The sequence below is a fragment of the Colletotrichum costaricense genome (genome assembly GCF_030867565.1).
Source record: "Colletotrichum costaricense strain IMI 309622 chromosome Unknown Scaffold_29.1, whole genome shotgun sequence".
NCBI lineage: Eukaryota > Fungi > Ascomycota > Sordariomycetes > Glomerellales > Glomerellaceae > Colletotrichum > Colletotrichum costaricense.
In genome coordinates, this window is record NW_026848258.1 from 145,198 (window position 1) to 171,539 (window position 26,342).

Consider the following 26,342-nt stretch of genomic DNA (forward strand, 5'->3'; position numbering starts at 1 on the left):
GCGTCGTATTTCTCTTGCTCACAAACCGCTCAGAGTTGGGTCTTGGAGAGGATATGGATGCTTGCTGGTTCATCAGCAACGTCTCAACGTCTGTCACCGAAAAGAGTCGATAAAAGATCGATCTATACATCTCCAAGACTCGAACTTCTAAGCACTGCCTGCGGGCGTTGATGGACCATACCACTTCAGTCCACGTCGGCGACTACAGGGTATCGTGTGTTGATCTACTTCCCCTTTCAAAATTTCTGCATCTTGCCGCAGGCGCTGAGCAGAAACCTCCATCTTTTGATTTCGGAGTTCTTCAACATCCGGAAGAAAGCCTGTGGGTGATAAGTTGATAACCCCACAACTACGGAGTACACTGTTCCACCCTTTCGCCCAGAGATAGAGATGAAGATAGCCTTTCATCTCCTCTTCCCCTCTGTCTCCATAACGAACGTGGCCACGCACACACCAGTAACCACACACACCAACCAGCCTGGCAACGGGAGCGCCCATGCCCTCAAGAAGCGCGAGTTCCTGAGCAAACGGGCGGACGAGGCAGCCCAGCGGTCCAGCCCAGGAGAGAATAGAGATGGTGGTGCGGCGTGCGGCGTGCGGCGTGCCACCTTTCCATCCACGGGAAGGGCTTGCCGCTTCGGCCCTCTTGCTAAAAACGATCCCAGGCGCAATAAGGCGCCGCAACGGCACGGTTGACTATGTCTGCTAGCTGGTCCCTTTCATTCAACCTTCTAATCCCGGACCCTTTGCTGGCGTTCACCTTGCCTTACTTTATACGGATGCCCATCTTGAAAAAGCAATTCGGTTTTCCCATTGACGAGGAAAACCTCAGATCTGGCGGCCATCGACAATTGAGATTGTGCGGAATCATGGATACGCTCAGCGTTGCAATAGGCAATCAATTGTAACCTCACAAATTCAGCCCGCAGGCCCGCCGTTCCCACAAACCCTGTTATTGGGTAAGTCGAATGTGGTAGCAATGTAGCATCCATGGGTGGCCCTTGTCAAACTGTGTCCCACAGCTGGTAAGCACTAGCAACCCAGAGAGCACAATGTCGTGATGCTCATTACTGAGTTGGCAATCTCTCTGCTTTGTCAACTTTGACTATACTACCCCATTGGTTCCTTTCCGCGGATCCAATTGTTCTGGGAAATCATTGATGCCAATCCATGAGGCAATGGTCCTTTTGAGGCAAGTTTTTCCCTCCTTAAGAGAGAGAGGCAGAGGGCGTGATAGATATCTTCTGCCCATCGCGTACCCGACTAAAAGAAGCGCATAAGGGCTGCCTGGGGCGATCCGCTCGCCTGCATGGTATCATTAACGCTTGTCTCTCCCGCAGAAGACGTATCCGGTGCCGGGATACATTGTGGCCAGAAATCACAAACATGTGTCTTTGCTGCGCCCAACTCTCCCAAGGGGCAACGGCGCACAAACGCTCCTGTCAAGCTTTCGTGGCTGGGCCTTGTGCGACTCTTGGTGTGCTCCTCGCGGCTAACCCGTGCGAAGGAAGCGCCAACTGGGAGCTATTTTACATGTTACTGCGTACGCTACGGAGTACAAGCTTCGTTTCTTAAAATCCTACGAACCACGGCAAATTTGAAAGGAGAGAACTTAGCGCCCACGTAGGCAACTGGAACCCTGCAAAGCCTCAGCCCATCAGCTCCATCACCAATGGTGGTTGGTCCCGTCTGAAGTTTCTTCTTCCTCACGTTCTTCTTCTTGTCCTTGGCCCGTCAGCCATCCACCGGTGCCCGCAGCGGTGGTGGTCTCGACCCCGTTCTTCGGGACCCCTGCAATATCTATCTTCTTACATACGCGAGAGTGTGGTCGATTCAAGGATTGGATCCGGCGACCCGTGCTGGCCCCCTCTACTAGTGTAGCAGGCTAGGTAGCCATGCCATGCATGCCTTGCTCACTCTCACTCTCACCATCACGCTCATCACTCTGTGGTAACTCTTCGCCCAGACGTTGAAGAGAGTTCAACCATCAGCCCAAAGGATGGGTAACATGGGGGGCCATTGCCCGGGGTCAGATTTTACTGCAACGCTAGACTAACATGTCTTTCCACCCGTGGCCACTCCAGCTCCTTCGTTGATCTACCTCCTGCTCCTCCTCCTTCTCGATCCCAGCTCATGCTTCTCCCGTCCCGCACCTTGTCCAATCCTTCCGGCTCTTTTCTGGTGCCTGTCTGTCTGTCCCTCTCTCTCTGCCTCTTATGAGTACAGTCAAGTACTTAAAAATGGCTCCCAGGGTAAGTTCCCCGCTTGGTTGCTTTCCCCTTCCTCTTGGCTCTCCTTTCTCTCGGTTTTCCCCATCTCTTTTGGTTTCTTCACAGCTTCACCAAAGATCTTATTCGATCCACCGAAAAACTGATCATGGCTACAACACAGCACCAGTACGATGAAGGCCCGGAGCTGGCACCTCAGCATCAGTACCCCGAGGTCTACCACCCGCCACCCCAGCAGTCGTACTCGGCCTCGCCACAGCCAGAACCCGTGACGCCGATGAAGCAGGAGGGCTCGACGTACGGGTACCCGGCCTCCGGCGTCGACCAGTCCGTCTACGGCGGCAACCAGTACCAGAACCACGCCGCCGGGGAGACTGCCCCTCAAAAGTCCAGAAAGACCGTCTGCGGCTGCACGTTCCTCGTCTTCCTCCTCTCCGTCATCATCGCCGTCTTGGCGGCCGCCGTCATCGGTCTTGCGGCCGGCACCGGCGTTGAGGCGAGCCGGGCCAACAACGCGATCCAGGAGCTGGCGGCCATGTCGGCGTCAGCGACGAGCGGCGGGACGACGGCGACGACGACGGTGACGGTGACGAGCGCCTCAGCGACGGCTACGGGGTTCAACGCCCTCACCAACGGCTGCACCGACTCGAGCGAGACGACGACTGGCCAGACGTACACGACTGACTTTTTCGGCAAGAAGACGTTCACCATGTACTGTAAGTAGTGCACCTGAGAGATCCCATCTCACTTTTTGCGCATTACTGACATGCCACCTCAAGGCAACAAAAACGCACCCAACTCGCCGTTGATGTCGCTCTTCACGGCAAACTTTGACAACTGCATGGACGCCTGCGCATCCTTCACAAACTACGAGCCCGGGTTCGAGGGCAACGCGTCGTGCACGGGTGTCAGCTTCATCCCGCTGTGGACGACGAGGGCGGGTGCCGTCGAGGGCAAGGCGCCGGGCAACTGCTACCTCAAGCCGGGGAACCAGACCAAGGGGAACTTGGAGACGCCCAATATCGGGACCGAGTGCCATGCCGCCATCATGAGCTGATTTTTTTTGCTTCTCCATCAAACCTAATGAGAGTCAAGTCCAGGCCTCACTTGTAATTTGGGATGGCGTGGCGCGGGGCGTGTTTTGTTTCTCATTCTATATACCACTTATCTGGAAAAGATTATTACGTGTACTATGTGGACACAATTTTTGGGGCGTCAAAAGGATATTTAAAGCATATGGGCAGGGCAAACATACTTGCCTGGAAAGTCAAATGGCATATGAGAGAATTCTTCCCTTCAGCCCACTGTGTCGACGCAAGTCTTACACGATGCTCTACGTGCAACAGCATATCTCACGCCTCGGGTGGTCTTTGGGGTGCATTGGATCAGATGATTCGATGATGGGAGTGATGCTTGAGTCTGTGATAAGGATGTTTCCCGAATTTGCAACCATTCGACGCATCGGATTGAATGAGAGCGATTGGGAAGGAGTGAGATTTCGGTACGGCTCAGACAGGGTTCTCAAATACGACTTTAGAAGGAGGCCATTGGGAAGCCAGAAGCCGTCGCGGAAAACGAAGCAACTTTCATACTAGAGACTTGGGGCTATGTCTTATTTGGCATGCGGCATCTGAGGCATATGAGGCAGGCAAGTGTGCCCATGGAGAGAAGGATGCCACGGCCGTAAGCTTTTCAGCTCAACTCATCATGATGAATAAGACGACAATCTCACAAACTTCAATCGGTGCATCTTATACAGCGTTAGGTTGAGTATGGAGAGTTCCCGCGGACTCTATAGTCGAACTCGTGAGCTCTTTATGTTTTCCAGCCGGTAGACTGGCCGCCATCAGAAACAGTCAGTGAGTATCGTCACAATCACAACATTAGATATCAATTCCATCGTCAATTCAAATTGCAGCTGAATAAAGGACGACCCAGGGAAACTTCTGATGATGAATTCAAGGAAGTGATTGGAAACATGTTACCACCCACTCCGTCCGACTCAGTTACTTTGTAGCCGTGGCTTCGAGTTAAGGCGCGTCCATAGTGATGAATGGGAGCCGGTATATCATGTTGCGTGTATCAGATGTTCTCACATCCATTAGTAAGAAGTGAAATATGTCGCATGTTCATTATCGAGTACAGCGTACTCACGAACCCGTATCACATCGTATCTTTTTTGGATTGAAATTGCTGCTTCGAGTTGAGCGCCAGCTTGGGGCATAGCATGAGCACTATGTATTCAAATCATGCGCCGTATCGTGTGATTTTCCTTGAAAGCCAGAGTCCGTTGAGGTCTGTCTGTCATGACGGAAAGACTTCATCTTCGTTTTAAAATTAGCCATTTCTTGCTGCGTGGTCACTCTTATTCCAGGCGCGTCGTAGGACGCTGTCCCTCGCCATTCCTTTTCGAGAAGCTGAGCCCCCCGAAACTGGCTATCTGGTGGGCAAATGAGGACAGACATTCCACTTAGTTTGCATATGAGAAGCGCACTCACTGGAGCTAAACATTAAGTGTTGCTGGAATGGGAGTGGCACTTGCCCATGTTAGAATAACCCGACAAGGGTCTATCAAATATTTCCCCATCGGCAGGTGATAGCGCGATTCGCACGCAGACGAGCTGAACCAGACCCCCGGTATGGCCGGTCTCAGGCTCTCAGCTCAGGTCGATATTGACGTGTAAAGCCTTCATCAGCTTCAACGGAAGCCGCCACTGAAAGGTCTAGATTCGAGGTGAATGAGGAGAAAACGAGTCGCATATTCGTTGCTTGTCTAATTGCGTCGACACAAGCCTGCCACAACAATGTACATAAAATGACGGCCGAATCCCTCGACGAACTCACCCAGCGGGCGGCTTGAGCATCAATCTTCTTCTCCTCATCGCATCTGTACAATACCTTTATCGAAATTCCATCATGGTTGGATCACCTGCCACAAGACATCCTAACGGAGCCCGCCTCCTTGCCCTCGACGGAGGTGGCGTCCGCGGCGTCGTCTCCCTCATGATTCTACAAGAACTCATGCGCCGCGTCCAAGTGAGAAAGAAGCTGGAAAAGGAGCCTCTCCCCGTGGATTACTTTGAGCTCGCAGCCGGAACCAGCACAGGTGGCATCATCGGCATCATGCTGTTCCGACTTCGCATGACGGCCACCGAGGCCATTAAGCAGTACGACATCATTGCCACGGACGTCTTCAAGCCCAAGATATATGGCTGGAGCATTGGATTCCTCGGAGATACGCTCTCGTCCTGGGTTAACAATAGCAAGACCGTGGTGCAGAGTAGTCGTTTTGACGACGCGTCTTTGATCGCCGCCATCAATAGAGTTGTAGATGAACTTGGCTTGGACAAGGACGACAAGCGGTTGAAGGGGGAGGCTCTGCTTCAACATCCAGCAGCCGGCAAGTTGTAAGTCAATAAAAACTCCCATAACACCTCAGACTACGTCAAGATTCTAACGTTTGGAACCAAGGCTTGTATGCACAACGGCCCAAAACAGAGGCGAAACGGTTTTGATGAAGACGTACAAGAACACCAACATGTACACCAGTTCGACAGTAAACAACCTCATGAAGAGCCACGGAAACGAAATCACAATGAGTCTCGCGACGAGGGCAACTTCTGCCGCCCCGACGTACTTTCCCGAAGTCAAGTGGCCCGCGGGCGCAGAGAAGCCTCTCACGTTCTGGGACGGAGGACTCTTGAACAACAACCCCATCGATCAACTGTGGAACGCGCGGTACGATCTCGTTCAGCCGGGAGAAGCACAAGAAGGGGTCGAGGAGCCCAAGATCTCGTGCGTGATCAGTCTCGGCACGGGCTACAACAAGACGGAGTCGCCAAACGACTCTTGGTTCCGTCTCACGGGGGTCGCGGCGACGGTGATGGCGTTCGCTACCAATACGGAAGCCAAGGGTAAGGATTTTTCGAGGCACATGGCGGCGCTCAACAGCAGGCAAAAGGGCCCCAAGACGGCATATATCAGGTTCAACCCGACGCTCGGGGAAAACAAGATTGGTCTGGCGGACTATACGCAGATGACGCTGCTGAAGGAGCTTGCCACGAAGTACATCAACCAGGCCTCTGGGAATGAATATTTTGAGAAAGCGGTTGACGCGATTTGCTGTTAGAGTTAGCCTGTACATGAATGAACGTTAAGCAAGATTGAAACCAATGATTGCGAATGAATCGCACTTTCCAAAGCCTCGACATAAGACTATTTTCCTCGGTATTGTGTTTTGTTAGCTAGGCTCATCCGAGTTACTGCTGCAATGTTGACGGCCAAAACAACTTGGAGATACCTCCGCCTGGCCCGGTTGATTCATTCTTGGGATAGCCGGTCTCGCTTCTTTCTCGATGAAGTCTAAGGGGACCCCATGGGATAGTTGTGATCATGCCAAAACTTGATTTTCAATCCTAGAAATCCTTCCGGCCGAGTTATCCACTTCAAACCGCTACAGACCGATGGAAGCCATCTTCGGTTGGCTGAAGGGCCATCGCGCCGTAAGCTTTGCCCTATACAGTCCTCCGATTTCGCAGCCGCAATTGACAAAGGGTCCTAACAAGCGCCTTTGTTCGAGGCTCCGAGGCTCTCCTCGTACGGCAGTGGAGTCCGGAGTGGGTGAGCAACCCGGGTCTAGCGCACGCCGAGAACTTGGACCGACGGAATGGGTGGGTGGTCGTTTCGTATCTCGAGTTCTCGACTCATCCCCCAGGCCGGGGGAGCGGTCAGCGGTCGTCGGGGGTGCGGCTGACGGGCGGGCGGGCTTGCAAGTTGCAATCAAGCATTTTTCATGCCCACATGGACATGGGAGAGCCGCGGAGAAACAGTCGCGGGAAGCCTGGGAATAAAACGCGGAATCGGCTTCGGCTTGAGACCGCACCTCGTTCTCATACCAAGTCTGATGGTGTCGGTCTTGGTTGCCAAAAGTACCTGATAGTGGAAAGTCGCCTTTTCCACCTTTGACCGGCTAATTACTGCTGGCTGGGTAGATCCCATCTCTGCTCAGAGATTTCACAGGATTAACCTCTGTCATGGTCATATACCTCAACTCTGCTTCGACCTTGACTCACAAGCCGCTCATCTAGGTCCCGGCCGACATAACGACGTTGAAAGAAATCGTTGTGCATGGGTGTAAGACGGGAATGCGAGTCTCTACGCCCTTGGTGTCCTTCAAGAGCCAAGGCCGGCGCAGTTGCTCGTGGCTTGAAGTGTGGTGTTCTGGGTGGATGGCTGCAGAAGGCGGGTCAATTATTAATACCGGTTACACAGGACCATGTTGAGAAGGACGACATTGGCTGAACAGCCTGGGTAGAAGCACCCCCGTAGGGTTGGCTATAGTGTTTAGCTTCAGCGTTTTCTGGTGTGAACGGCCTTACCGTCAGACGGACATGTTCAACACCCATTGACTAGTAGCGGAACATACCATGAGATGGGTAGGCTGCGGAGTAACCTACTGCAGGCAAAGTTGCCAAATAGAAGAGCGAGCCAATGCTGTGATCTTCAGCTTATCGGCTGAGGGCGACGAGTCCATTGCATCCTTTGCAACCACCTCAGCCTTCTGAAATGTAGAAACAGCATGATGGTTCTAGAAAGCACCCTGCAAATTGCCTTGCCATGCTGTATCCGTATGCGTCCTAGTACCAAAGTTCCCAAGGATCTGTTCTGTTCGTACTTACGATATCAACACCCTCCTCTTGTGTCGATTGGCGACGATGAATGAGTCTGCGCAACTTGAGTCTAAAGCGATATTATCCTTGGGAGCATCTGATGTTAAGGATCTTTTTATCTTGACTTAAATCCCACAATGACATGAGAAGCCGCCGGCCAACTGACGGCGCCCTATCTCAGCTACTACTGCTTACACTCCGCATCCCCTCCGCCAGAACGCGAACCAGCCTTTACCATACGCAGACGCACAAGGAAGACGCCGGCGCAAGCGCAGACTCGTACGCAGTAGAGATGTGGGGGGTGATCCCTCCCCCCCGTCCGAAGGGTGTGCATAGTAAACTTGTCAAAAGACATGCGACTTGCGCCCTTCTGATGACACGACCCATTGTAATCCCGGTCTGGCGAGCCAACCATTGGTGACTCCGACTTGGACGCTTCCTCGAACGCCAGAATCCATCTGGCTTGATCCGATCTACTGAGCGAGGAGGATAGTCCTTTTGAATAAAAGATTTCGTCGCCTGGAACTCGTCTGTCCCGACTTGTACCCTTTTCTTTCTTATACCTTTTTTCAATTTGCCTCCGTGGGACTTTTGGATTTGTCACAGACTCCAAAGAGCCCGGGCCTATTCACCATCTCGACTGTTCTTGGTTGTCAACTTGTCGTTCAAGAAGATTACACGGAGCGGGGCTCACCGACGCCCTTCCGGTCTCTTTGACGACTGACAAGCACCATCGACATCGACGCGACATATTGGAGCACCACTACGCCCTATCGATCTGCAATTCCATCTGCAGGAGATCTCTCCCATGCCATTCACGCCCTTCAGGAAGTTTTCCAAATCAGCCCGCGCCCTTCATTAAGGGCCAGTCAGTACAATGACAACCATCCCCGAGGACACGGGCATGGACGAATTCGTCAACTGGGAGGCTGCCGCTACCGAGGTGGGCAACATCTTCAACATGCCCACTCAGGACGTGCCACCCACCGACCCCAATCTGGACCTGGTTTTGGAGAATGCCGACGATGACGATTTCGGATTCGTCGCCCTTGAGCACTTCTCTGGGGATCTTGCACCACCAGGAGCTGGTCTGACTGATGGCAGCCCCCTCGAACTGATTGACACGCAACTGTCCAGCGCCCAGGAGGACTGGTGGTTCGCTCCCGAAACGCCATGCAACAACTGCATCCTTGGTGGCTATTCGTGCAAACAGATCAAGGAGGGAAAGTTCAAGTCATACTGTACTTCCTGTGTTGCTCTTCGCAGCGAGTGCAGCTTGGCCGAGCACTTGCCTGGCGGCCTGGCCGACCTCGACACATCTGATGCCATCCCTTCCCAAAACCCCTGGCCCATCATGGGTGACCATCCGCGCGCCGTTCAGGAAGATGACCACATGGACCTGCTATCATCTCTGAACGCTTGGCCGGCGATGGGTGATCATCCTCGTGGCACTCTTGAGGACAACGTTATCGCTGCTGGTCTGCCCGAGACATCGACACCAGATCTACTTAGAGGTATGACCGCCTCAGCCGAGCAGCCTGCCGTGGAGATTGCCCAAGCCAAAACAGCTACTCCGGCCAAAGTTGGCGCTCGTTTCTCTCGCGAGTCTGTCCGTATCTTGAAAAACTGGCTTTCCACCCACACACGTCACCCCTATCCGAGTGACGAAGAGAAAGAGATGCTTCAGCGCCAGACTGGCCTCAACAAAACTCAGATCACCAACTGGCTTGCCAATGCCCGTCGTAGGGGTAAAACGCAAGCTCCTCGCTCTACTTCTCCCCACCCGCGTAGCTACAGCGGTGCCATCGACATTCCTCAGAGACGAGGAACTCCGGCGCCGGACGGCAGAGTGCGCAACATGAATCCCTTGGAGCGTTGGGTTGACTCCCCGCCCGAAAACGAACCCGCTACTGTCTCTGCCATTGCTTTGGCCGTTGCGTCTAGTTCTAGAACATCATCATCAGGTATGACTCTTCCATCTGACTGAACAACATGCATCATGAAGCTAACCTCCTTCCAGGTCTTACGAGCCCGTACAGCTTCAACTTCACCGACGACGGATCGGGCAAATCTCTCTGCAATGCTTCCTCCGCCAGCTCTCTCGGAACGTCCCATGGAACGTCCCACTCCAGTGGCGGCTCATTCGCGTCTGCCTACTCCCATGCCTCTCGTGGCTCATTCGGGTCCTTTGGGTCTTTCAACCGCGGCCGTAGGCGCCGCAGGAGGCGAGTCGGCACCAAGGTCGAAGAGAAGACTGCTCTCGCCGCTCCTCCCAAAACCTTCCAGTGTACATTCTGTACCGAAAGTTTCAGGACCAAGCACGACTGGCAACGGCACGAGAAGTCTCTCCATCTTTCCCTCGAGAGGTGGGTGTGTGCCCCTGATGGGCCTGTAGCAGTCAACCCGGCGACGAATCAGCTCGCCTGCGTGTTCTGTGGGGAGGCCAATCCCGACAACGCCCATGTTGAGAGTCACAATCATTCGGCATGCCAGGAGCGGCTGCTCCAAGAGAGATGCTTCTACCGAAAGGATCATCTGAATCAGCACTTGCGCCTCGTCCACGACTGCAAGTTTGTCGATTGGTCCATGAAGGCCTGGAAGGTCGCTACGCCAGAGATTCGGTCACGATGCGGTTTCTGCGGTGTGGTCTTGGACAGCTGGGGTTCGCGAGTGGAACACATTGCCAACCATTACCGTAGTGACGGAAATACCATGGCGGACTGGAAGGGTGACTGGGGTTTTGAAGCACCGGTGCTCGAGATGGTCGAGAACTCGATCCCGCCATGTATGCACCGACCCCTAAGCTATCCCGTAGACAAGCTCCCAAAGTCTAACTTGTGGTAATACAGATCTCATTGACAATGAGCGCAACTCGCCCTATCCGTACAAAGCCAGTGGCGCCCCAGCCGAGACCCCTCGCAACGCGTACGAGCTGATCAAAATCGAGCTGGCATACTTTATGCAGAACCACTACGATAAGCACCAGACCCTACCAGACGACCGACAGATGCAGCTGGAAGCCTGTCGTATCATTTTCGCCTCTGAAATACTGTCGATCCGAGAAATCTCGTCCGAATTCTCCTGGCTGCGTGATCTGATCATGTCAGACGAGGAAGTCAAACTATCAGCCAAATACGGTCCTATTCGTCAAGCGGCTGAGAACAGGCTGTCTTCCTTGAAACTAGCCTCCAAAGATACCATTTTCCAGACTTGTCCTTTGGAAAATCAGCTCCACGAGTTCGTTAGAGCGAAGAGGCTACTGGGCCTCACCGCCATGGATGATGAGCTTCAGCAAACGGCAGCAGAGATTGTTGGACGTGTTGAGGAAGTCTCGATCAGTCCTTCGGATCACATTGCCAGTTGGCTCGTAAGATGTATCTTCTCCTCGACCAACTGGCTCGCCAATTTCCGGCAACGAGCCCATCTTCCCCGAACCGAGGACATCGTGGTGGTCAACGAGCGATCGACGGATACCACCAAAATCGACTCGACTATCCACAACTACAGCAGGCTGGAACACTCCCTGGCGGACTTCATGGACAAGCAGAGGGCTTTGGGGATCGAACCGGATGACGCAGCCCTGCAGCGCGAGGCCAGGATGGTTATTTACGAATTCGACGACGGCTGGAACCAGACCGCAGCCGACAACTTGGAGTGGCTCGCGGCCTTCAGACAACGCCACCAGCCCGTCTCTGCGTCGGGGTCGAGTATGACCACCTCGCCAGAGTCTCAGGGCCAACAATCGCTGCAGCATTCTGGCTCCGGTATTTCGCCTGTCAACTTCCAAGCAAACCTGCCTTCCTTCTTAACGGCCGACACGGCTGCGGCCTATCTGCCACCCGATCAGGCTGCACTGCCTCGTGGCGTCAAGACGGGTCCGTTCTTCTTGAACGACGCAAATTGCTACCGCCGTTTGGCGCGTACGTTGAAGAAATACACGGTGGCGGCCATGTCGGCTGATAACCCCCACCAACATACGCCGTCCGATGCCGAGCTACAACTCCAAGCACGCCTCATTCTATACGATGAGTAAGTTTCAATCCGGAGACCACAAGATACAAAGTACCGTATAACTAACCAAAGCCCCAACAGTGACGACCCATGGAACCAAACCGCAGCCGATAACGCAGAATGGCTGCGCCGCTTCAAGAGAGATGCTGGTATCATCGCGGAGCCCGGCCCCGGCCTCCCGCCCGGCGACGCTTGGTCCCTCGAGCAAGGCGGCACGGGCTTCGCGCCGCCCTATGCCTTCCCCAAGGGCGACATGGCCCCCTTTAGCGAGAAGACGACCGAGGTGCCGATCCGCAATGTCAAGTTCTTCCAGACGGATTCCACCATAACCAACAAGTACCTCGAGACCTTCAAGACGCGGTACCCGAAGCCCGCCACCATCTTTTGCGCGCGCGAGCTCGAGGACGGGCTGATCAAGTTTGTCGAGTCGGAGATTAGTCTGACGGGGTCGTTCCCCGACGACGAGGCGATCCGGGTCAAGGCGAGGATGATTCTCAACTCGGCCGAGACGGCCGCGGACGACCCTGTGTTGTTGGGCAAGTTCAAGGGGTGGATGATGACGAGGGGCCAGATTCCGGGCCGGCAGCAGCAGCAGGCGCCCGTGCTTGTCCGTCCGCAGCCGAGGCCGCTGCCTACGCCGGCGTCGACGGCGACAGCGACTTCTGCCCCGACGGTGTCGCCCGCTCCCGCTGTTGCATCCTCGGGTACCCCCGGACTGACGCTGTCGGACGCAGAGATGAATGATATCTTGCAGGATATGAACTTTGACCTGAGTGCGGCTGACTTGGAGGGTCTTGACGTGGCCATGGGGATGGATTTCGGAACCGGCGCGGGGCCTGCGTGATAATAGACCTAGAGGTGGCGGGCGCAACTTCTCTGCTACGTTCTCTACACATGACTCTGAGACGGACTATCCTATAATTGAAAAAAATCACAGGCAGACGGCCCGACGTTGAGCAGGGTCGATGAAAGAAAAGTAAACGGAACGGGATCACAGGAACGGGATGACGGGCGTTTGGTTACGGTTGTTGGTTCTTGAGCTTGTATACCCAATAAAATCTCATCTTACATCATGAAACTAGATCTTCCCATGTGGCTTTGGGTCTCTGCTCTCGTGTCCAGCCAGCCATAAAGTGTTCATTCTCTCAGCTTGTTTTCATGTCTACTGCTCCCATCTTTTTCGCAGTCCTCCCTCCAGACGAAGGCAATGAGAGGAAAGGCGCTGGTAACTCGATATTCATGTACAGCGTATCAGGCCCACGATATTCGAGAAGGAGTAGGCATAGAGTGTACGATATATCTTTTCTCCCCTTAGCACAGAAGTGGCTTGGTGTAGGTTGGTAGATCATGGACGGCACTAAGTGCACACTGTGTCTCAGACTGTACTCGTCTCACCCAACGACGCGAATTTGTTAAGAGACAGGCCACACTGGAACCGAAATGCTTATCCGTTATGCTCAAACAGTTAACATAACACATGTTATGACACTGTACAGCATCCCTCATCACTCAACGACATGCTTACACCTCATCATCCGCTCCTGAAGTTCAATCATTACTTTCTCTCCACGAATCACCTCACTGCAACTCGCCAAGTCAATTCAAATCACAATCCTCAGGGGTACTGCGCAGCATCACAAATTTACTCATCACCGTCATAGGAAACCTCTTGGCAGTGGAGCAGCACACAATGAGCTCGGCTGTCCCCACGACTTACAGCAACCGCCCCAGAACGCGGCAACGACTCCCTAAGGCACCTCCCGCCCTGGACGTGCCAAATATCGACGAAGACGCACCGGAGAGGAAGCGGGTGTTGAATGTTTTGGCCCAGCGCAGATACCGTACGTTGTCTTGCTTTTCACCGCCTCGCCGGAAACTCTCATCGTTTGGTCAGATGCACTCTACTGCATGGCGCATCGTTGTCACATCTCGACTGCATCAAAAGGGACTCACAAGATTACTTACTCTGAAAGGATAGGCGAACGCAAGAAACAAGACCGCCTCGCCAGGGAGAAGAGGCGCGCCGATGGCCCAGAGCGTCGGGTGTCTGAGACATGCGTCGACCACGGCGGCTCTCCTCCTCCGGCAGCGGCTGCTGCTGCTCCACCCGTTCCTGATGCCGTCGACCCGATTGAGCAGACTGCAGACCGCCGCCTTCCATTTAACGCTGACCCGGATGGCGGCGCTACTGTGGGATTCAATCTGGACGCATCTACGGCGTGGCCAGCCGATCTCTCAGACGACAGCTCGATATCGGAGCTGCTGTACGGTACGAACCTACCAATGTTCGACCACGGCTCAGACAGCGGCGAGACTACGATGACGGTCCTGCCCAGTCCGCCTTCGACCATCGACCCAGCGTCCCTCATGGACAGCGGCGCGTCCCTCTCGCCGTCAGAGTTCTCCGACAGCTACCTCCTGCCCCTGAGCGACCTGAAGCTCCTCACCGGACTGCTGCGAGTGGCCACGCGACTGGGCTCCGAATCCGTCATGTGGGATCCGGCGGCGACGTCGCCGTTCAATGTGGGCGCGGGCACACCGGTCGAGCAGCTGCCCGCAACGTGGAAGCCGACGGCGGCGCAGGTGCTGGTGCCTCACCACCCTATCATGGATTTCTTGCCGTGGCCCGACGTCCGTGATCGGATCATCAACCTGTTCAGTCTGCCTGACGGGGCGAGACCGCCTGCGGCTCGGGGCCAGCTGGGCCTGGTCAACTTTGCGTACGACCTGGAGGATTCTAGCGAAGGGGCGCGTATATGGGGTGGGGACCCGTATGATGCGTCGAGCTGGGAGGTTGGTCAGGTACTGTTTGAGAGGTGGTGGTTCTTGTTTGATAGGAGTGTTATTGCTCAGAGCAATAGGTGGCGGTCATTAAGGGGTGCCAAGGCATTGGAGATGCGGCCGGGCAGTGTGGTTGACTTGACTGATGCCGTTTAAGCGTCTTGCAGGTCGTAGGCATATAGAGTGCATTTAGACCGACTGAGAGGCGAAATCAAGAGTCCTAAGTACCTTATTATCGAAGAAAGTTAATTCTTTCTAAGTTATAAGTACAAAAATATAGTTTTAATAAAATAATATAGTACCTACTTAGTACTTAAATTAAAATACTTTTTTAAGCTCGCTATAAAAAAAAGATAATTATATTATTAACTATTTATTATTAAGGTTCGTAACGTTATAACTTTAATTATAATAATTTTATTTATAATAAATAAAAAGTTTAATTATAAGTCCTTTAAAAACCTCTTTTTAAGGGCTATAAGAGCCTCTAAGTTAAGTTAAAATATTTATTAAAATATTAATAACTAAACTAACTTTATAATAACGGCCTTAATAAAAAAACTAAAAAACGAACTAAGAAATAACGTTAAAATTCTTATTAACGTTAAGTACGATTTATAAAGTATAATAATACGGCTATAGAGTATTAATAATATATTTTATATTAAAAAAATTATTATTAATATTAATAAGATAAATAAGGTTATATTAATATAATATTTTAGTTTTTTTTTATAGCTCGAGGATTATAATTTTAAATAGTATTAAAAATTTATTAAAAAGCTTTCTTAAGTATTTTAATATATTTATTACTATTTTTATAATAATAAAACTCTTAGTACTTACGTACGAGTATAAGTTATTTATTTTTAAATAGTAATATTAACTTATTAATAAGCTATTAAAACTACGATTTTAGCGATTTCTTAATAAGAGAGAGGGTAAAATAGAGGAAAAGATAAGTAAGAAAAGGGTTAAGGTTAAATAGTACGGAATTCGAAGGCAGGGTAGCGTCTATATATACTGTGGCAATCCTCTAGTAATATAAAACGATAGAGTTAAACAGTGTGAAATCAAGAGTCCAACCAATACTATTGGCATAACCACTACTTTGAAGATTGCCGAGGATTAGTCTGGACTCACCCGTGAACTCTTGACAACCCAGTCGGAGAAAGTGAAGCTCCGTTCACTTTGAGAAAAGTCCGTTGCCACAGTCAATGCCGGGTTTGAGCTGAGACTTGCTAGGCATCAGCATCAAGCTCGCAGCTCTCTACGAACGAACGGATGGGCCAGAAGAAGCATGCGCAGCCGGACTGAGGTTAGATGCGCGACATGGAGCAGACGGGCGGCCGGGCTAGTGCATGTAGTCGCGGAAGGCGAGATGCTTGGCCGGAGCTTATTGGCTTCGCTTGGAAGCAAGATGCGGGAGCAAGTCAGTCGCTCCGAAATTTGAACGTTCCGCAGGGAGAGCAAAATGGTGTTGCTGAACTCTCAGTGGCCGATCTGAGAGAAGCGTCGCGCGTACTGTGTTGTCCTGTGCGTTACAAAGTACTTCGGAGCTTTGCGCCGTTGTCACCGTCGGACTCGGTTGCAGTGATCTGGGGATATCGGTCGTTGGTGTGACGGGGGGTTTTACTGCGATGGCCCGATGTAGTATCAAAAGCTTCCCGATGCACCAACTTTATCCGGTCGAGAGGCATGACACAGAATCCCATCCCTCGTTTTACAGGACTTCTGCCTCTGCCATGTAAGTGACTGACCGCAACTGAATGTGACCAACGATCGCCATTCCGAAAAAGGGTTCCCGGGATGTACTGCCCAACAAGCCTTTGCGGCGACTTGGTTTATAGTTTTGGGCGAAGGAACTTCGTGTTTTGATCTCCCCGTTTTCCCCGGTTTCCCGTTTCCTGTTTCCCGAGATTTAGGAAACCGTTTTGTTGGTTTAGAGAAACTTGAGCCAACGGGTTGCAGGCGTTTCAGCGAGAGATCCGCCAATCATACTAGTTGACAAACCCCATCTGTGTGCAATCACGTAATACGTGGTAGAAACTAAAACAAAAAATATCGAGTAGCAGAAGGGTGCGGTATCTGGAGAAATGGAGACCCTTCTTGGAGCTACGCAGTATGGAGGCTCTTGGAGGACGAACAGTCGGAGACTGGTGGGCTCTTGTGTGGAGCGCGCGAGGCGCCAGAGGCTGGAAGTGGCCGACCGCCGACGACGGACCCGAGGATGGGAAGGGAAAGCCCTGGTTGGAATAAACTTCCACGGTGCGAAAGCGGCTGGCTTGGTTGGTGTATAGTGGTGTGTAGAGGTATGCATGTGTGTTTCTGTGTGTGTGTCGGGGAAGCATGGGAGAGGGTAGTGACTTTGTGAGGGTGCAGTGTACCTGACGTAGGTCGTCCCGTCTGGCGGTGAAGGGATGCGGCGGGCGAGAAAGTATCCGGTCCTTTCGTCACCTCGGGCACATGCCACCAGGACACCTGTTACAGTCACTAATGTGAGTCCTTGCCGTAAGGGACTTTGGAATAGATAGTATTCACTCACACAACGACCTTATTTTGTGTAATGAGAGCACATATGAATGAGACGGAAAGTTCAAGAAACACAAGTTTTTTTCCGTACCTTACAGAGTGAGCACCTCTACGGAGACTTGACAGTTTTTCTGCCGCACCCCGCAGTTGCACAGGGCAGGGACGATCACCTCATCGATGGAGGGTCACTGAGGGTAGTAAGGTGGGGGGGACTCACTCGCTCAATGGAAGTCTCAGAGTCACTCTCACTCTCACTCTTACTCTCACTCTTACTCTCCAAGAGTCATGGAAGACTCGCGGTGCTCGGTGCGACATCCGTCCCTACCTTACCATCCATGGATGATGGATCTCTGAGAGGTCCAGTGAAATGTACCTTAGGTACCCACGTACCTCGCAATGGAGGGGCAGTCGCCAATCATTGGACCCTCTCATGCGTAGATTCCCTCCTTGTTCGGAGCTCTGATGCAGCAAAAGCGTGGGATCCAGCACTGGGAAGGGTAAGAGGGTCTGGAACTAGATGCCACCCGTATCTACGTACCTTTACCCTCCGTCACTTTCTCCTTCTTCTCCCCGGTCTATTAGGTACTTTCCTGAACTTGAGCACTGAGGTAGCACATCTCGGCCGGTGCTGCAAAATTTCCAAACTTCTCCCCCCTTCATACCTCAAAAGTCCAATTCCCTTCAAGTGCCTTTTTTTTCTTTTCTTGGGACATCTGGGAAATTGTCTACTGCGCAGACCCGGGGATCGGTGTGTTAGGAGAGACGCACCATACGCTTTTAGCCAACGAGATTGTTTGGTGAGTTATTGACTTCTCGTTTCCCTTGCTTCAGAATGTCTAGACTTTTCTCCTGGCGTTCCTTAAACACGCGCCTTTTACCCCTCCACCATTCCATTCCTACCGCCCACCATTCCACTTCCACCCCGCTACTTCTAGCTTCTCCGCCACTTTGTCTCCCTTACCCAGGGCACTTCCACGCCACTTCTAAATAGCTTCATTTTTCCATACGGGACTCTCGCTCCCACAATCTGCTCTTCGTATTTGCTTCCTCTAGTCAATTGAGTCTGACAAGTTTGCTTCTAGCAACACCCGGCGATTCTAGCGAGCCCTTTGGCGGCCATACTTCCACCTGTGCTCTGCCTTTGAACCACTCAGAAAACTTCCACCTACACAACCGCCAATATGCACATCAAGGCTATGCTCGACGAGTCCCGGAGGACGGGCGAGCCCTCCTTCTCCTTCGAGTATTTCCCTCCTAAGACGGCTCAGGGTGTCCAGAACCTCTACGATCGTATGGAGCGCATGTACCACTTCGGTCCCAAGTTCATCGATATTACATGGGGTGCTGGGGGCCGCATCGCCGAGCTCACCTGCGAGATGGTCCTCCAGGCGCAGTCCATCTACGGTCTCGAGACCTGCATGCACTTGACTTGTACCGACATGGGCCTGGAAAAGGTCAACGACGCTTTGCGCAAGGCCTACAAGGCTGGTTGCACCAACATCCTAGCCCTGCGTGGCGACCCCCCGAGAGAGCAGGAGAAGTGGGAGGCCACCGACGACGGCTTCCGCTACGCAAAGGACTTGGTCAAGCACATTCGTGCCACCTACCACGACCACTTCGACATTGGTGTCGCTGGCTACCCCGAGGGCTGCGACGACAACAAGGACGAGGAGCAGCTGCTGGACCACTTGAAGGAGAAGGTCGATATGGGCGCCACCTTCATTGTCACACAGATGTTCTACGACGGTGACAACTTTGTTCGCTGGGTCGGCAAGGTTCGCGAGCGTGGCATTACCGTCCCCATCATTCCCGGTATTATGCCAATTGCCACTTACTCCAGCTTCTTGCGCCGCGCAAAGCACATGAACTGCAAGGTGCCTGAGGAGTGGATGGCTGCTCTGGAGCCTATCAAGAACGACGACGTTGCTGTTAGAGAGGTCGGTAAGGGTCTGGTCGCCGAGATGTGCCGGAAGATTGTTGCTGCTGGCATTCACCACCTGCACTTCTACACCATGAACCTGGCCCAGGCCACCAGAATGGTTCTCGAGGAGCTGGAATGGATGCCCACGAGCGACCGCCCTGTGAAGCATGCCCTTCCCTGGAAGCAGTCCCTGGCCCACGGACGCAGAGAGGAGGATGTACGCCCCATCTTCTGGAAGGGTCGTAACAAGTCTTACGTTCTTCGTACCCAGGACTGGGACGAGTTCCCCAACGGACGCTGGGGTGATTCTCGGTCTCCCGCTTTCGGTGAGCTGGATGCCTACGGCATTGGCTTGACCGGTACGAACGAGCAGAACAGAAAGAAGTGGGGCGAGCCCAAGTCAGTGAAGGACATTGCCAACATCTTCGTCCGATACCTTGAGACGGAGCTGGACTCATTGCCTTGGAGTGAGGCACCTCTCACTAGCGAAGCCGATCCCATTCGCGAAGAGCTCATTGGACTGAACAAGCGTGGCCTCCTGACCATCAACTCGCAACCTGCTGTCGACGGCGTGAAGTCGACCCATCCAGTACATGGTTGGGGACCGGCAAACGGCTACGTTTACCAGAAGGCTTACCTCGAACTCCTCGTTCACCCCGATGTGTACCATGAGATCGTTGCCCGCGTCGAGAAGAACCCTGACATGACTTATTACGCCACCACAAAGAATGGCAACTTGAAGTACAACGCTTCAAATGACAGCCCCAACGCTGTTACATGGGGTGTCTTCCCGGGCAAGGAGATTGTCCAGCCCACAATTGTCGAGGGTATCAGCTTCATGGCCTGGAAGGACGAGGCCTTCCGCTTGGGCATCGACTGGGCACACTGCTTCGAGGCTGGGTCTCCCAGTAGAACCCTTGTTGAGCGTATCATGAACGAATGGTACCTCATCAACATTGGTGAGTCTTGCTCGTCAGTTTGATCGTGCCGAGCACATATGCTAACATTACCCAGTGAACAATGACTTCCACCAGAAGACAGCTCTCTTCGACTTGCTCGAGGGCCTTGAGGTAAAGGAATACAGCGACATTTCGGCTGAGCCTCAGACAAACGGAGCCGTCAAGGAACAACAAACCAACGGCAGCGCTCCTACCGCCGCAGTTGCGGCAAACTAACGAACGATTCATTCTGACTTGTGTTTAACACACCCCCTTTACTACTATTTACTTAAGTATGCATCATGAGCGGCGTTTTCAACAGGGCAAAAGGGGGTCAACTTTGTTTTTTCAACAAAAAACTTTTTCAAGTGGCATGTTTCTATCCATGGCATTCAAGCGGCAAATGCATGAGGAGAAACCAAAAACCGAACACACAAATCACACCACACCACACAACAAAAGTCAAGGAGAAGAGGAAACGGACAGGAAGGGAAAGCAACGGAGCAAATGCATATATCTCAACGATACCCCCATACAAACGGACCACAAGTTTCTTTTCCCCAACGAGAAGAAAATGGTCCGGGAGAACTACACAAACAACCAGAGAGCAAGGAGTTTCAACACGGGTCTGTTTTTTATTTATACTTAGAGATGAATTCTCTTTTTGTTTGTCACAAGCGTGTTCGGAATTCTTTCTTCACGTTGGATAGCAGCAACACAAGCCGTGTATGCTATGGAATGAGGGAAATGACGACGAAACGCAGGAAGGGAGGAGGAAAATGGATTGATCACGATTGCAGCATGAGGTGACTGCGGCGCGTGAAAAAAAAGGGGGAGAGATGAGTTGGTGAGGATGGATGGAGGGAACTTTGTGGACTAGTGTCGTCGTCTAGTCTATCTTCAGAGCCAAATCAACTTGGGCTTGACTGTTTCCTCAAACTACACTTCTGGCGTCTCCCCAACCTGGTGATGTGCTCTTCTCTGATGAAACTACGTTGAACCTTTTTCACGACGGAGGCAGGGGTGACGGGGTAACGAGGCTTCGTTCTGTGTTAATATGCCGCTCTATCTCTGTCCTCGCTGTCTTCGCTTCTATAGGGAGCGATATGAAGTCCTCGCTAGAAGAACGCCTGTATCTTCTCATGAGGGCGCCGTAAGCAGAACGAGCTCCTAGAGAATCGTGTATCGGCGGCGCAGATTACCCATACGGGGTTGAGCGGCTCGACGTGGATGACCTGGATGACAATCCATCATGAGCCCCTCCGGATCACTTCCATCCCTTGTCCATGAAACCCATCTCATATCGCCACTCCCAATCTCAGGCGGCGATTCCATGATCAACTAACTAGCTGTGTGCCACACTCACCCTCCGCATCCTGGCAATCACACCCAAACTCCTTTCTAAACGCCTCCCTATCCATATCCGTAAACTTCATAATAGCCACCTTGGCGACCGCGACCTTGGCGTACCGTCCACTCGCAGCCGTGGCGTGGAAGTACACCTGCCCGTGGATCATGATACCGCAGAGGACCTGCGTCTCGGTAATGACACCAGCGCCGGCCTCGACGGGCGGCACGACCTCGTTGGTCATGAGGCGCCAGCCGTCGCAGCCGAAATCGTTGCTAAGCATGTGCGAGACGTTGGTGACGGGATGGTTGAGGGCGTAGTCGCTGTAGAGGGACATGTCGGTGAAGAAGGGCCGAACGTGGGCTTCGAAAAAGGCGCGGACCTGGCCGAAGTCGTAGTCCGAGTCCACGAAGACGGCGCCGATGTACGCTTCCATCATATCGGAGAGGTATTTGGGCGCGTCTTCTACGTGTTGCCAGTAGCTCACCGGGGCGGCGGTTGTGGCATTCCCTGTAGCTTTGGTCACCGGCGATTCTTTTCCTTGTTCTCCGTCGGCGGGAGCTCCGTTTTGAACTGCTTCCATTAGAGCTTCTTCTCTGGCGCTCTCTTCGGCGATTCTGAGAGCGGCAACGAATTCTTGAGTCTGGCTCAGCAACGATGCCTGCGCCGTCAAAATGTGCTTATGGAGGTCTAGCTTCACGCAGAGGCAGGCCAAGAAGCGATTGCTGACCATGGTACTCTTGTGGCGGGTCAGCCACTCCGGATCCGCGCTGGGAAACTTGTGGTAGAGGAAGTCTACGCAGACCATGTCGAGCAGAGCATCGCCGAGGAACTCGAGACGCTGGTAGTTGGGCAGAGAGCATACATTATGAGGGCACGACGGATGCTTAAAGGCACTTCGTAGCAGCGCAGGTGACTTGAAGTCGTATCCCATCTTGTTCTTGACCTGTCTGGCCACATCCCGGTACATTGCGGAGGCTGGCTCTGTCTGCCAAGAGGGAGGCTTATACCCTGCGTAGTAGTCTGCCCATGAGGTCATGCGATGGTTCTTATCGTTCACCATGGCGCTGACTGCCTGGATGGCCATGTCGAAGTCGTTCGAATCGCTGAACGTGAGATACGCGGCGCCGATCAGGGCTTCGCAGACATCAGCGATGGATTTGTCCGCAAGGGCATGGCTGGCATCAACAGTGCCCTCCTTGCCTCGGATGAGACGGAGACCCTGAGGATACCAGCTGCGGCGGTTGAAGGATTTTGATCGCACGTATTCCTGTAAGTTCCGGTCGATAGCCTTGTTCAAGAGGTTCCGATTGCTGATCAACAGCATACGCTCGACATGATACTGGAACTCATTGTTGTCTGGATTGTTGGTAAAGAGGGCGATAGTGGTGGCCATTTTCAAGCAGGTATCGCCAATGAACTCCAGGCGCTCGTAATTGTTGCCCATCCCCCCTTGGAAGTTGATTTTCTCTGCGTCATGCTCGTCACTGTTGTCAGAGTCTTTGGTGACGGCTTCGAGGGCCAGGTCAGGCCGGATGTCGAGCTTGAGCAACTTGCACAAGTCGAGGGCAATCAAGACCTGGTCCATGCGATGAATGATGGCAGGAAATGTGAATGCCATGGCGACTGTCTCCATAGGTAACTAGGGATAGTTAGGTTATGAGTTTGGTTAGAGGGAGCTGAGCTTACAGTCGAGACCCTCAAGGGCTCCAATATCACGTAGCAGACCTTGGACTCTCCATTTGTGGCCTCCACGAAGTCATCCAGCAAGTTGCGTCTCAGTGAGATCACTTCGGCCTCGACCACAGGCTGCGTATCGCGCCATGTTCGCTTAAGACGACTTTTCATCCAGAGACTGACGCTGTACTCCTTGATGTTCTTCTCCACTGCTGAGTCGCGCCACGGCCTGTGGCCAGGGTCAGGAACGCCATCGGGCACGGGATCCATTGGCTTCAGGTCTTTGCGAACTCCCCTCAAGCGTAGCTTGCGAGATCCCGCGTAAGGATCGATTACGAGCTTGTCAGTAAAAAACTCATCTGAGGTGCTGTCGTCCCAGTCTAGATAGTCTTTGTCGTTGGTCGCTTGAAGGTGGTTCCAGTCAACTAGTGTAGCTGCGTCGGCATGTTGATAGTCGGCGGAATGACTCTGTGCGGTCGGAGCGAGGAAGTAAGGCATATCGAAGACCGCAGCTTCGTATTCCTTGCTGAAAACGTCCTTGAAAACACGAAGGGTGAACTTCTTCAGAAGCTCTGAATTTGCGGGAGACATATTGATCGGCTTCGGCAGGGACACGACGAAAGTACTAGACTTCTGATCGTTTCCAAAGAACAGTGGTATAGGAGGAAGGTCGGGCAACTTCTCTCTGGTGAGGAGAAGCAGCGGCTTCGACTCTTTGCCAACTGCGTCTGGCGAACCAAGTGCCAGTACTGTGACGTACAGATGATCAAAAACACCAACTCGTGACCATATTTCAGGCTTGGTGCGCATCCTGTACTCTGCCCTTTTGTTGGAACTGATTGCTAGACGGGCGTTTCGCATCGCAGGTAGCTTCTTGGTGAAGATTGGTTGTAAGTTGAGATCGATGTACTTCTTCTTGACTAGCTCCTTGCACAGCTCGAATGCCGCAGAACAGCGGGCAGCCTGCTTCCTCTTGTGTGGCATTCCCGTCATGCTAAGAATCGGGGACTTTGCCGGTAACTGAACCTCGGCGATGAAGGATTGTCCCTGGTTGGTCACCACATACTCTGGCATCAAGACTTCATCGCTGGACTGGTGCAGTGATGATGCGAAGTTGGCCAACACCTCTAGGCTAGACATCCACGTCAGCTTGGCGCCGGTCTCCTTGATGGTGTAAGTCTGGTAGTGCAACTCTGCTTGCATCACGCTGGCATTGATGTCCATGCCCATGATCTTCTTGTCCTCCGGTAACGCACTGCAAAATCGGCGGAGAACGCTTTGATCATACGTGGCTTGCGCTACCGCTCGAGTATGTCTTCCATTGCCTATCTCGACGAAGGAAAGGTATTCTGAATCTTGTTTTCTTGCGCGTCCCTTCGACTGAATGTACTGAATGACGGACTTATAAAGGTCAAATCGCATAACCACATTGCAGGCAGGAATATCTATTCCCTCTTCAGCAACTTGGGTAGAAAAGATGCAATTGACTTCACCCCGCCTGAACTTTGTGATGGTCAAAAGCTGTTCCTTGAAAGACATGTTGCCGAGACCTGCAGAGGCCTGACTGCCGACGAGTGCTGCCGGCTTGAGGTGTGGTAAGTCCATGCCGTCCTGCTTGAACAACTCGGCGAGCATCACTGCAGTGAGTCTCATTTCCACAAATACGATGCACCGATGATCAGTTGGCTGAGAAAATCGAACCTTCAGCTCGTCCCAAAGGCGGAGGACCTTGCTTGACACATCATCCAAAGACAGTGCGGGTGGCTTAAAGTTGTGACTTTGGATGATATCCCGAAGCTTTTGGACTGCCGCTGTATGCTTGCCATTACCGTCGAAACCTGAGTAGTTGATATCTGTTCTGTTCGCCAGTCGTGCAATCGTGTTGTCGGTAAGGTAAAGCTTCCAGAAGCGATTTGCTACCCACGGACCGAGTTCCGCCATGGCGGTGGTAGTCCATTGGAGCTCCTTGTCAAAGAGCTGGTTCCTGCGAACAAGTGCCCGTATCTTCTGCACGAGTTCCGATTCAAACGATCTCACTAGAGGCGTATAGTGGATTTCCCTCTCTGTAATCTTCCGCTGGTTGGGATTCAAAGCCAGCGATTCCTCGGAGACGGTTGCAATTTCGCTGTGCAGGAGGCACTCTAGTTGAGCAGTGGCAACCTTCATGTTCGTCTGGGCGTCAACCGGTGACGCAGTCATGCCGAGAATTTTGGGTCTCTTCTCCTTTTCGGGCTCTCTGATGTAGAAATCCTTGATGATGCGCGCGTAGGGATGGTTTTTCTTCGTATGATGTGCTTCGTCGAAGATGAGGAGGTTGATCTGGTGCATGCAAATGTAAGAGTGCATCAAACATTTCTGCAAAATGGCCGCAGTACAAACCACGACCATGTTCTCTTCAAACTGTTTAGCCCAGAACTCGCTTGACCACATCTCGTCAACCATGTCACCGCAGTACCGGGCGACAGAATGCTCCAGGTTGCACTCGAGAACCGCGTGCTGCTGAAAGACCAGCGACACCTTGTCAACCTGCATGAATACGTTAGTCTGAGGACAATTGCTGGTCATCAGTCTACTAGGGCTTACCAGAAAGAAAGCCGTACGTTTAGGCTTTCCGTGTGCGCGGTCCTCGACCTCCTTCTCAAGTATGTGTCGAAGCAGAAGAGCGGCAATCAAGGTCTTGCCGGTGCCCGTGTCTAGGACTGCGATGATGTTTTTCTGTTTCGCTCTTTCGAAGAGCTCGATCTGGTACTCGCGAGGAGTCTGAATAATTCTTCGGTTCTCGCTTTCCTTCACCAAGTATGCAACAGATCCATGCGTCGGTGCCTTGGTCTTTGAGGCTGCCTCAAGCACCTTGGCCTGGTTCGATTCGATCCAAGACTGGAACTTGGCGTGGTCCTGGCGCTTCTTCTCTGAGATCTTTCGCGGCCGCTCAGGGTTGATACTCCAGCGACGATAGTCATCTTCTTCATCCTCATCTGCCTGATCCTGCTCTTCGACGTCGTCTGTATTGACAACGGAATCATGCCTGGAGGAAGTCGCGGTTGAATAGCTCGGAGAGGGTAGCTCGGTGGAAAACTCTATTGCCGGGCAGGTTCTTCCTAGTCCGGTCGTCGAAGGCGGCTTATGGCTTCTCTCCACAGGCGTCGAGGGCTTTAAGGGAAGGGGAGTCAAGTAGAGCTCCCCTAGGCCGTCGATGAGAGGCCAATTCCCGATTCTTTGACCTTTGGATGTCTCCAT

The 26,342-nt window shown here is 52.6% G+C and overlaps 8 protein-coding genes across 8 annotated transcripts; 7 read left to right on the plus strand and 1 right to left on the minus strand.

Moving 5' to 3' along the window:
• Positions 1–390: 390 nt before the first annotated feature.
• CCOS01_16317 (uncharacterized protein) lies at positions 391–696 on the plus strand (the record flags this gene model as incomplete). Its single annotated transcript, XM_060464453.1, has 1 exon — positions 391–696. One exon carries the CDS (start codon positions 391–393, stop codon positions 694–696), a length of 306 nt encoding a protein of 101 aa, XP_060304949.1.
• Positions 697–2,376: 1,680 nt separating this feature from the next.
• On the plus strand, positions 2,377–3,285 carry CCOS01_16318 (uncharacterized protein; the record flags this gene model as incomplete). The annotated part of the gene is made up of 2 exons (XM_060464454.1): positions 2,377–2,944; positions 3,008–3,285. 2 exons carry the CDS (start codon positions 2,377–2,379, stop codon positions 3,283–3,285), a joined length of 846 nt encoding a protein of 281 aa, XP_060304950.1.
• Positions 3,286–5,144: 1,859 nt separating this feature from the next.
• On the plus strand, positions 5,145–6,357 carry CCOS01_16319 (uncharacterized protein; the record flags this gene model as incomplete). Its single annotated transcript, XM_060464455.1, has 2 exons — positions 5,145–5,635; positions 5,700–6,357. 2 exons carry the CDS (start codon positions 5,145–5,147, stop codon positions 6,355–6,357), a joined length of 1,149 nt encoding a protein of 382 aa, XP_060304951.1.
• Positions 6,358–8,039: 1,682 nt separating this feature from the next.
• Positions 8,040–8,318, plus strand: CCOS01_16320 (uncharacterized protein; the record flags this gene model as incomplete). The annotated part of the gene is made up of 1 exon (XM_060464456.1): positions 8,040–8,318. The coding sequence occupies one exon, from the start codon at positions 8,040–8,042 to the stop codon at positions 8,316–8,318; it is 279 nt and encodes a 92-aa protein (XP_060304952.1).
• A 456-nt stretch (positions 8,319–8,774) lies between these two features.
• On the plus strand, positions 8,775–12,752 carry CCOS01_16321 (uncharacterized protein; the record flags this gene model as incomplete). The annotated part of the gene is made up of 4 exons (XM_060464457.1): positions 8,775–9,861; positions 9,918–10,682; positions 10,747–11,926; positions 11,990–12,752. 4 exons carry the CDS (start codon positions 8,775–8,777, stop codon positions 12,750–12,752), a joined length of 3,795 nt encoding a protein of 1,264 aa, XP_060304953.1.
• An 846-nt stretch (positions 12,753–13,598) lies between these two features.
• Positions 13,599–14,845, plus strand: CCOS01_16322 (uncharacterized protein; the record flags this gene model as incomplete). The annotated part of the gene is made up of 2 exons (XM_060464458.1): positions 13,599–13,749; positions 13,887–14,845. 2 exons carry the CDS (start codon positions 13,599–13,601, stop codon positions 14,843–14,845), a joined length of 1,110 nt encoding a protein of 369 aa, XP_060304954.1.
• A 3,557-nt stretch (positions 14,846–18,402) lies between these two features.
• On the plus strand, positions 18,403–20,317 carry CCOS01_16323 (methylenetetrahydrofolate reductase; the record flags this gene model as incomplete). The annotated part of the gene is made up of 2 exons (XM_060464459.1): positions 18,403–20,101; positions 20,157–20,317. The coding sequence occupies 2 exons, from the start codon at positions 18,403–18,405 to the stop codon at positions 20,315–20,317; spliced, it is 1,860 nt and encodes a 619-aa protein (XP_060304955.1).
• A 1,100-nt stretch (positions 20,318–21,417) lies between these two features.
• CCOS01_16324 (RNase3 domain-containing protein) lies at positions 21,418–26,342 on the minus strand (the record flags this gene model as incomplete). The annotated part of the gene is made up of 3 exons (XM_060464460.1): positions 21,418–23,070; positions 23,118–25,631; positions 25,689–26,342. 3 exons carry the CDS (start codon positions 26,340–26,342, stop codon positions 21,418–21,420), a joined length of 4,821 nt encoding a protein of 1,606 aa, XP_060304956.1.